Source organism: Sprattus sprattus (genome assembly GCF_963457725.1).
Source record: "Sprattus sprattus genome assembly, chromosome: 1".
Taxonomy (NCBI): Eukaryota; Metazoa; Chordata; class Actinopteri; order Clupeiformes; family Clupeidae; genus Sprattus; species Sprattus sprattus.
The window spans coordinates 51,975,366-51,986,375 of NC_137920.1; the positions used below are offsets into that span (position 1 = coordinate 51,975,366).

The 11,010-nt window shown below is 43.6% G+C and overlaps 2 protein-coding genes across 2 annotated transcripts in view; one reads left to right on the forward strand and one right to left on the reverse strand.

Moving 5' to 3' along the window:
- Window positions 1–3,572, reverse strand: part of zzef1 (zinc finger, ZZ-type with EF hand domain 1) — a 44,301-nt gene extending 40,729 nt beyond the window's left edge. The window contains exons 1-6 of the mRNA XM_080838977.1: window positions 3,084–3,572; window positions 2,220–2,364; window positions 1,732–1,926; window positions 1,331–1,514; window positions 1,015–1,214; window positions 653–863 (exon numbers count right to left, since the gene is read on the reverse strand). Of these exons, the coding sequence (XP_080695103.1) occupies window positions 653–863; window positions 1,015–1,214; window positions 1,331–1,514; window positions 1,732–1,926; window positions 2,220–2,364; window positions 3,084–3,497 (1,349 nt within the window). The 5' untranslated portion in view covers window positions 3,498–3,572. The remainder of the gene's footprint in view (window positions 1–652; window positions 864–1,014; window positions 1,215–1,330; window positions 1,515–1,731; window positions 1,927–2,219; window positions 2,365–3,083) is intronic.
- A 664-nt stretch (window positions 3,573–4,236) lies between these two features.
- On the forward strand, window positions 4,237–8,451 carry cyb5d2 (cytochrome b5 domain containing 2; the record flags this gene model as incomplete). The annotated part of the gene is made up of 4 exons (XM_080838989.1): window positions 4,237–4,510; window positions 5,779–5,919; window positions 6,114–6,297; window positions 8,021–8,451. 4 exons carry the CDS (start codon window positions 4,237–4,239, stop codon window positions 8,196–8,198), a joined length of 777 nt encoding a protein of 258 aa, XP_080695115.1. The 3' UTR covers window positions 8,199–8,451.
- Between the last annotated feature and the right edge of the window lie 2,559 nt (window positions 8,452–11,010).

An 11,010-nucleotide genomic window follows, 5' to 3' on the forward strand; every position in this document is an offset into this window, starting at 1 on the left:
CTTAAGCAATGGGGATGTCAGAAAGTTCACACGGGGGTTAAGAGTTTGAACAACTTCCATTATAGTTTACAGGCACTAGTTAAAGGTCTCTAAAATAGTGCTCAAAGATGAAATACTGTCTGTAAGCTCATCACTGACTTCCCTCAGTTACATTGATGTGCTCATGACAAACAAAGTGGCAAAATGTCAGAGTTCAGATGAAAGAAACAGATGAGAAGGTGACTCAATAACATAAAGATATGTCAAGAAGTTTTTGGCCAAAGTTAGGAGTTTTCATATTCACATCTCCAAACATCATGGACACACCTACATATATGAAGAGGACACCACATTTTTCTGTAGCAAATACAATTTTTTTCTTGTAAAAAGACTCAGTCAGGTGCAATTCTCCTTTAGACTAAGACATAAGACATAACACCTTAGGCTCAACATACAGTTTGGAAATAGGCTGGAGAGCAATCAATGCATCCAATGCAGATGCCAATACAAGAAACCACAGCTGGGCAAAAAAGAGAACTACAGAAAGACTGTACTTTGGAAAGAAAACATCCCGTTTCCAAAACACATGCTTCAGTGGCCCTGTACTGGCATGGCGTACGATGAGGTAACCCAAAGAAGTGGTGAAAAGGAGCCCAGGGGGAGGGTGACTCACTGAGTGTTCTGCAGGACCGTCTGTGCCAGGATGGGGTTGGTCTCCATGGAGGCTGTGACCAGGGATGTCAGGAGCGACAGGTACCAGATGGCTGAGGCGTCGGTGACCGATACCTCCTTGTTCTTGGTGATCTGGTAGCCCATGGTCTTCAGGCCGTGGATACGTGTGTCGCAGCCATCACTCAAGCAGCGCTTGATGTTGATTTGTACATCTGAGAGAGGTAGCCATGAAAAAAACCACATGAATAAAGCCCATACCACAAATACACACTGTGACAATAATAATAATGGGATGTGACAGGGTACATTTTTCCTTGGGCGAAAAGCCAAAGGGAGCTAATAGAAGAAAGGAAGATGGCTGACATGGATGGCTGAGGTTGGCGTTCTCCAGCAAGGCCACGTAGCCCATGACGTTGCTGGGGATGCGGACCTCGCGGATCTCCTGCAGCGAGTGCCGGTTCTTCCCCACTGCCACGGACACCAGCTGGGGCATGTAGCTGTGGTCGTTGGAGGCCACAGCAATGGACAGGCGTCTCAGCACCACGTCCGGCTTCATCTTCAACCTGCGTGATTGTACAGTGTCTTCATTAACATAGGGCGGCTATCCACGGCACATTTGATTGAAGTGCCACGGTGATCAAACACACTTTTGTTTGGCGTTAGAGCTCATTTGTATAACCTTATCCAGTGTGAGCGGGCGCTGCCATCCGACTGCCAGTAGGACGTGGTTTCTCCGTTGGTCATCTTGCTCACTTCGGATGTGTTGGAGGAGACCTCGATGAGGCTGTAGCACTGAGTGACCACCTTGACCTTGTCTACTTCCGGGTCACGATGAAACTCCACTCTATACTGGATGTCTAAATCTAGAAAAAGAAAGTCAGGTGCAAATCAGGGATCAGGCCATTTTATGAATCAAATAGACAGACAGCTCTATTTAAAATAAAAATGTATTGAACACAGCCTAAACCTTGTTTGCAGCATAAATGTATTAAACACAGCCTAAACCTTGCTTGCAGTATAAATGTATTAAACAGAGCCTAAACCTAGAAACGAAAGCAGTGTGTGATCAAAAGTGTTTACCTTTCTCTTTCTGCAACAGGTACTCCAGATAGTCCTGCATGACCTTTGACCTCATGGTGCAGATGCTGTTGTAGCCCTCCAGCAGGGGGAAGGGAATGGCGTTGCTGGGGATGCGATTACGGTGCAGAAATTTCAGGATCTTGGATGCGTGGTCACCTAGGCGATCCTTTGACTTGGAGAAAATGTCTACAAAACCTGGGCAACAAATGATTCGTGTTAAACACTTAAAGGGATGAACAGTCTGGGTGTGAGAAAATATCCATACACTTCATTATCACAATATGTCTCCTTTCTTACAGTATCGTAATATACTAATTGAATCGTAACCCCTGTGTCATGATATGCATCATATCACCAGGTTCTTGCCAATACACAGCCCTAATAAGCAATGATCAACACACCACCAGAAAGGCAACCTTTACTTCCAAACAGAGTGCTTGTCTCCTTTCCCAATACGAGGAACTAGAGAGAGAGAGAGGTGTCTGTACCTGGTGTGAGTGAGCAGGCCTGGAGCTGCCTGATGACATGACTGAGTTCTCCCTGCAGGTTGGCCCCATTGCAGTTCTTCAGGGCCACAAGCATGTTCTCCACATCCACAAAGCCATCCCCCTCTGCATCAAACTGTCCAAAAGCCTACAGACAGAGGGAAAAAGAAGCACAGACACTTTCTTTGAGCTAGGTGGTCCACACTGATCATTTCTACCACGCTATTGTCCAAAAGGACTATGTCACACACCATAGTATCCCTACTTCATGGCTCTATAACCCCAAGTTATGAGCACAGCTCTGCAAGAAGTGTCTTGGGTGCTGTTACCCAAGACAAACTGAATTAGATATTGAAGTTCTTGAAGCACTAAAACGCTACGTTCAAGTAGTCTTCTTAAAAGCATAGTGTTGCCATGATTGTCGAGAGGGGGGATGAAGGGGATCTCAGCTTGGGATATTCCACTGACAAGGTGACTAAACAATAACATGCGAGTTACTAACATGACTGTTTATGTTCTTCTGTTTTAGCCTGGAAATAGGTTTAATTGTTGGCGTCTCAAACGTATGACGTTCTCGGTCCCTGTAGACTACAGAGGTGAACCATGCAATAATCACAGGTATTGGATTTTCACAATCAGTGCGTTCAAGGTATGAAAGGTGACAACAATGATGTTTGCGAAAGAACAACCAAACACATTGACGTAGGCAATTAATTAGCTCTAATGGCCCTCAAAAACAAAAACGAAACAAAACCGTTAGACCAGAAGTCTGCGTAAACTCACTCACTTCACCCCTCTGGAACATGGATCACATTAAACGGAGTTGACGGCTGTTTGGCCTGCTGTCAGAGTGGATTTTGAACATACCTCCTCGCACTCCTCTCGTGGGGCGTCTCTGCTTTCCAGCATCTCACAGAATTGCTCCACGGTTACCGACTCCTCTCCTCGGCCCAGGCGTTCCTCCAACCACCGCACCAGAGCGCCCTCATTCCGGGTAAGGACCGACTCTGATATGGCGACCCATGAGTCGCTCATGCGGGCCGCTGCCTCTCTCAGTTTAACTTGCTCTAAAAGGTCTCCGGGGGTGGGCAGTCCGCTACTCGGTACAGTAGGGTTATTCGATCCCTTTCCGTTTCTTGCTGAGCCAGAACCTCCGCTATTGCCAGCCCCTGCGCCCGTGGCCGCAGAGGCCGGACTGCCTTCCGCAAACCCCGGGCTTTCCGCCTCGACATCTTCCTCCTCACCACTACCACCACCGCAGCCGCTCTCTTCGTTACCCATACTGATCAATGTCCCCAGGATTTCTTTTGATTCCCGGCGGAGCGGTAGGGGTCAGTTTCACACTTGGGCTAAACAAATCCACAGCCCTTCCCAGCCCGTGTATTCCTTCGTTGTCACTGGTACTACCGCATTGACGTACTGCACGCAGCACGCACGCTACGTCGACACTTATCACAAACTTCCTTGTTTGGTTGGGTGCCTCTAGTGGCCTAGATGAAAATCACACCAGATCAAACTAAAAATGCTATATGATCACCAGTTTTAATACGTGGTCACACCTAGGTCACATTTACTAAGAAAATGTAACAGCACTCGGCTGCCATAATTACCGACAAGTCGGTATTCCGTGTGCCCCAGAGAAAACATGGTATGATGCATCAAACGTGACAGGTTGTGGAAATTATTCTTAACAATTTGTCCTTTACAATCGGTCAGCGAATATATAAGCTCGTAAAACAGGTTAACTTTAAATGCTTCAGTTGATAAATCCTGCTACATACACCTTAATGACATTGTCACCGATAAGTAGATTATATCTGAAGAGCATAGGCATTACATTTCTGGTAACCACGGCCATCCAATTTATGAAAGATCAGGTACCGGAAGACACCAATGGGTTATTTGAAGACATGCGCAGTAATTACTGTGCATTACTTCCGGGGAACCCTCTTGGTTGAAATGATTGTAGCTGGCTTCTATGATGTATCATCCTAGTTGATGGTTTAATGCTTGAAAGGCGATGTTGACTTATTTAATTGTGCTTGTATTGGCGTGTTTATCTGCATTTATAGTTCCATATGAGTGGAAAGCTATTTATGGGGATTCTGTGTCGGGGTTTCTCTCACTTGGAGCATCATATGCACCTGTCCAGATGATAAGGAAGAGTGAGCTTTCAAAATACAACGGAGAAGGCGACAGTCCAGGGTTATACGTGGCAATTTTGGGACAGGTGTTTGATGTGAATAAAGGACAAAAACATTACGGTCCAGGTGGAGGTTACCACTTTTTCTCAGGTAGCTTTGTTTTTCATCACTTTTCTGATTTGTGTTTTATTTGGGTTATGGTACTCGTTTGTCAATAATCTAGTAACCTCTGGTAGTCATAGTCATTCTTCCGGCCTTATCTGTTGCATTTTGCTAATATCCATCCCACACCCTCACAACCATAAAATATGTAGTTCACAGTTGGAGTTGTAGTTGACTGCTGTGTATGTTATCGTTTGGGCATTTGGGTAAAGGGAGATCTCAACTAGGGTTACATTACCTGCAACACTTACACTGGGAAACAAATATAGGCTTGTGCTTCTAACTGGACAACTAAAGACAAAATTAAATGTCATATTTCCTAGTATTTTTTCAATAGGGACTGGTTATCTGGTCTAAGTGAGGGGAAACCATTACTGTCCATATGATAGAGGCAACCAGCGGTTACAAGATACAGCCATTGGGTGGTGTCACTCTCTCTGTACAGGCAGTATCCAATAACCTGCTTTACAGTCAGAAAACTGGTTTGTGATAAACTGCCTGTACTTGTTGCCATTGTATTAAGCCATGGTAGTATTTCCTACTAGAAACTTCCTCAGTGCATTCAGTTGCTTGCAATGCACGGTGATCCAGAACAAATGTAATGGGTCTTTCCAAATACCATAGGTTAATAATAATAGTAATTATCACTGTTGCAGTTGTAATGCTTTTAAATGCAAATAGCATAATATGCAGCTACTTCTTTGCTCCACTAGAGGGCATCCACACCCATATAATGGGATCTTTAGCAGCTGGTATTGCTCTTATATTACTCTCATCCAGACCCATAGTATGGGATCATTAGCAGCTGGTATTGCTCTTATATTAATCTCAGGTAGCATCTCAGACTTTGCACAGGATGTTCAAGCCTGGTACTAGGCCTTCTGATGGAGGTAAAACTACCACAAGTCCATTATATTGAATTAGTACAAAGTTTGTGTTAATTTCTACATTCATTGTTGCACATCGTGTATAGATTGTATAACTAATTTCATGAGCACAACAGGCCAGTTTTTGAGGTGTGTGATCACTGTGGTGCGACTGCAACATGGATCCTATGTTGTTCTATGCATTTGGGAAAGCAACTATTGTTGACTTACATTGGGGCATTCATGTTGCACAGTGTCAGCCATATGGAAGTGCATAGAAACAGAAATAGAAAGTATTGTTTGGAATGATGAAAATGGTCTTGAGGCCATTAATCTCGTTGAATCCCATCATATTGTCTTGCTAATTGCTGTGGCATTTTGTGGTTTCAGGGAAAGATGCATCCAGGGCGTTTGTGACTGGGGATTTTACAGAGGCTGGACTGACTGATGATGTGTCTGACCTCTCCCCCTCTCTAATTGTAGCACTCTATGACTGGCTGGCTTTTTATCAAAAGGATTACACTCTAGTTGGTAGGCATATACACACACAAACACACCTGCCACCTACACTTTACACACGTGTAAGCTCAGTTGATCAATAATGAAACATAATAAAGTTTCTATCTTCAAATGTAATTTTTAACCTCATAAATATCGCTTTTCATTTATATCTGCAGTAAAAGATTCAATTATGTCTTTAAGAGATCATATGTGTCTTGTGTCAGGTACAGTGGAGGGTCATTTCTACGACACTGATGGGGAGCCCACAGAGGCCCTGCGTCAGGCGGAGGCGGCCTTAGAGGAGGGCCTGCAGCTCAAGGCCCAGGCTCAGGCCCACAGCCAGCAGTACCCAGCCTGCAACACAGAGTGGAGCTCCTCGGGGGGGCGCGTCTGGTGCTCCCAAAAGAGGTGGTGATTCACTGTAAAGAAAATAAGTCAGCAAATTGTTCTTTCTGGAGCATGTATAAAAATAAACAGAATGAGCAACAACACATGAGCATACAGTGGGGAAAATAAGTATTTGAACCCCTGCCGACTTCGCAAGTTTGGCCACTTGCAAAGAAATGTGTGAACTAGAATTTTAATGGTAGGTGTATTTTAACAGTGAGAAACAGAATATCAACAAAAAAAATCCCAAAAACTGCATTTTATAAGATTTGTGACTTTATTTGCATTTGATGCAAAAAATAAGTATTTGAACCCCCAAGCAAACAGCAAGAATTCTGGCTCCCACTGGCCAGTTATGTGCCCAAAAAGCACACAGATTAGTCCTCATTAGGTCTAACAAGGTATACCTGATCTCAACTGGTGACCTGTATAAAAGAAACCTGTCCAAAGAATCATACTTCACACCTTAAACCTCACCACCATGGGCAAGACCAAAGAGCTGTCCAAGGACGTCAGAGATAAGATTGTAGACCTGCACAAGGCTGGAATGGGCTACAAAACCACCGGCAAGCAGCTTGGTGAGAAGCAGATAACTATTGGTGCGATTATTCATAAATGGAAGCAACACCAAACAACTGTCACCCGCTCTAGGTCTGGGAATCCATGCAAGATATCCCCTTGTGCGGAATCAGTGATCATTCGAAAGGTGCAGAATAACCCTAGAACTACACAGGGGGAGCTTGTGATGATCTCAAGGCAGTTGGGACCAGAGTCACCAAGAAAACCATTGGCAACACACCACGCCGTAATTTTTTGAAGTATTGCAGCACTCGCAAGGTCCCCCTGCTCAAGGAAGCGCATGTACAGGGCCATCTGAAGTTTACCATTGCACACTTGAATGATTCTAGGGAGGATTGGGAGACAGAATGTGATCAGATGATACCAAAATCAAGCTCTTTGGCATCAACTCGACTTGCCGTGTTTGACAGGGGGGGGGATGCTGAATATGACCCCAAGAGTACATCATACCCACCATCAAGCATGGAGTCGGAAACATTATGCTTTGGGGCTGTTTCTCTGCCAAGGGTACAGGACGACTCCACCGCATCAAGGGGACTATGGATGGGGACATGTAACGTGGAATATTGGGCTTGAACCTCATTCCCTCATTCCCTCCCATTGAAAACACAACCTTCAAGATTTGGAGAGAATCTGGAAAGAGGAGTGGACCAAAATCCCTCCTGAGATGTTTGTAAACCTGGTGACCAACTACAAGAAACGTCTGACTTCTGTGCTTGCCAATAAGGGTTATTCCACCAAGTACTAAGTCATTTTTGTTAGTCAGTTTTGGGGGTTCAAATACTTATTTTTTGCATCAAATGCAAATAAAGTCATAAATGTTATAAAATGCATTTTTCTGGATATTTTTGTTGATATTCTGTTTCTCACTGTTAATATACACCTACCATTACAATTCTAGATCACACATTTCTTTGCAAGTGGCCAAACTTGTGAAATCGCAAGGGGTTCAAATACTTATTTTCCCCACTGTAACTGGTTACATGGATACATTAGTCAGAGACTATTGCAGTTCATATCAGACAACCATGCACGCAGATATAGTACAAATAAATGTACTTCATGTGCATTTTGTGTGTTGTATTTGTTTGGATTTTTATGTAGTGTGTATCTGATGTCTTTGTTTATTCTTATGGTGATTTCTGTCTGATCATTTTGTGTCTAGTGGTGGTGTGAAAAGAGACTGGGTTGGCATACCAAGGAAGCTGTTCTCCCCCGGGTCCAGCCGCTCTCGCTGTGTGTGCGTGCAGCTGGAGGACTCCAACCGCCTGAACAACCCCAACCTGCAAGAGTACCACGGCTGCCCAGCCGAGGCAGAGTTCTGCTTTGTCAGAGAACACTGAGCTCACAAGTTGCACTCACAAATAAGAGTATCTCATAACCAAATCTAATCCTCTGGAAGTTTTTCTCATGATAACAAATAATTGTTATGGTATGTTCCAAAGGTTTGACAAAGGTTATTTAAAGAAGCATTACGGAATTCTGGTCTAAAACTAGCAAGCTTCTTACCTAAAAAGCATGCAAAAACCCTGCAATCACTTCCAACAGCCCAGTTGGCACTGATGAAAGCCTGCTATCATGCTAACTGGCGTTTTTTGGCGATGTGGTGCTGTGAAGACTTTTCCTACATATCTGCGGAGTGTTCCGATCTGAACCACAGAACAGCAATTGAGACTCCATTCACAAACAAAACAAGTGAAACTTTATTATCTATTCCGGGGTCCACGCTGCTACAGCTGACCATTCAAATGTGCCCAGCGTCTCCATGTCACTCTGGCATCCCAACCCTCCAGCAGCTGTCCACACTGATGCAGTCCTACAAATGCAAAGGGAAACAACGTTGACCCCACCAACAAGGTAGCCAGGGAATTGACAGAAAAAAGAAATGTGCCGTCTGACACAAGCTGTACAATTAAACCATGTATCAATAACAAGTGTAATTTGTTTCCATTCCTCTTGCGTCCAATGCATCCCTTCGACACGCACGGCTGCAGCATTAGGCTCGAATGCCTGGGGATAGGATCAGGGCCAATGCAAGCATTTGTGTCAGGAGGAAAAGCCACAGTTTTTTAATTGTTTACCTCAGATTTAGTTTCATCTGCATTGTGTTCTAATTAATGTACTCCAGACACAGAAATTAAACCAAGGTGAGACACATTCAACCAACGTAGGAACTCTGGTGGAGGATATAGGCCTATAGCATCACTTATTATGGTCCCTAACAGCTTTTAGTGGCAAAGAGTATTTTAATAGTTTAACATCTAGTTAATAATGCGACATTATTCATTTGCTGGGATGTTTCACTAAGTGGCTTTACGTTAGTGTCTTTTGACAATTTTGATAACCTGCTATAATATTGACATCTAGGATAATAACAACTCGATGTAAACAAAATTTGATGTCACTTCATGTTGATGATCACAAAGACAACATTACAAGGGCTGACTGTAGTCAGTTTTTATTTGCACAAACGACACACAGTAACACACACGTGCATATACAGTGGCGATCAGGACACACAAACACACACACGCACACGTAGGCCTGAGGTCGCAGTGAATTTTTCTTCCACATTTCACCCATCCTGGACTGTCCTTCCTCCAGAACCCCAGGAGCAGTGGGCAGCCGTTAGGCGCCCGGGGACCAAGTCAAGTGATCCGTCTTGGTCAGGGACGGATTTCAGTTCTTCTGCATGTTTTTCTGTTGGGGTTCTTAGTGGAGGAAACCCCTTGTGAACACGGGGAGAACATGCAAACTCCACGCAGAAAGGCCCGGGAGATAGCCCACCTGAGCACTGAAGGCCTGGGGAGAACCTACCCCCCAGGACCAACAGCGCCCCATGCGGGAATCGAACCCATGACATTATTTCAAATCTGTTGTACTTATTGTATTTCTTTTGGCCTAATTACAATAAATCATGTCTTTGATCTAAGATTCTGTAATCTAATCTGATGTGGAATAAAACATTGTGAAAATGTAAGAATGTAACTTGTTTAATACTTTGGTGCTCAATGCTCATCACTGGCGTTGAATGTCAATTGCGAGTCAAGGAAAATAACACTTTCCTGTTTTGTGAATTGTATTGATATGCTTGTATGTAAGATATGTTTGCATTAAAGATGCAGTCTGTGATTCAGATTCAAAAAAGGTATTTGCTGTAGCATAGTTGCTCTAACCCTGGCCCTCTCCTGCCACTGTATACAGTGTCTTCGACAACAGCAGACACCTACTTAAACACCTTCATCCAAACACTTTATCTCGTCCTATTCTATCCAACTTACGTCTGGGGATTCCACCAATTTGTAGTGAGACGAATGTTAATGCTATTGTTAAGCAAGTGAAATGAATTTCAATTCAGAGTCCAATACATTATTTAGCAAGGATAAGCACACCCCATCCCGAAAATGGGATTTCATAGCCTACTTGAACAGTTAAGAAATCGTCTAAGACAGGTGTTTTCAACCGATTTTGTCACACGGACCACCATTCTGACTATAAAGTAATTTGCGGCCCACTGATGTGCCTGCGCGCGCATGCGTGTGTGCACGCCCCTTCCCCCAACACAGATATTCTGCCTATAACATTTAAATATGTGAAATTATCAGGGTACATCGCTAGCCACCGCCACGCCCCCTTATTGTAGCACTTGTCAGTGTAATCTGGAAATGTGTTGAATATTAAAGCGAATTTATAAAAATAAAAAAATTCAATGGTGAACTGATCAACATAGACTCATGTCGCGGACCCCTGGTTGAAAACCCCTGGTCTAAGAAGTGAAGTTGTTGAGCCTAGGATCAGTGGCAATGGAGAATGGAGATTTTGCTAGCTAGCTTACATATCGTGGCTAATAAAACCAACAGCAACTAGCTCATGAGTACAGGCCTACTGTATACAGAATACAGTATACTGTATACAGAATACAGTATACTGACTATGTTGGTAAAGTTATCACATAGGTTAAGGTTATAATAATACATTTATTTTTATGTAGTATGGTCAACACAAAAAAGAAAATCTATCTATAAATCCAGGAATCTCTGTGTGTCTGTCAGTCTGTCAGTCTAGGGCGTATCTCACTGACGGTAGTTACGTTAGTTATGAGATTTCGCATGTAGCTTACGCATGTCATGAACCTGTGTGTTAGTGCCATTTCTA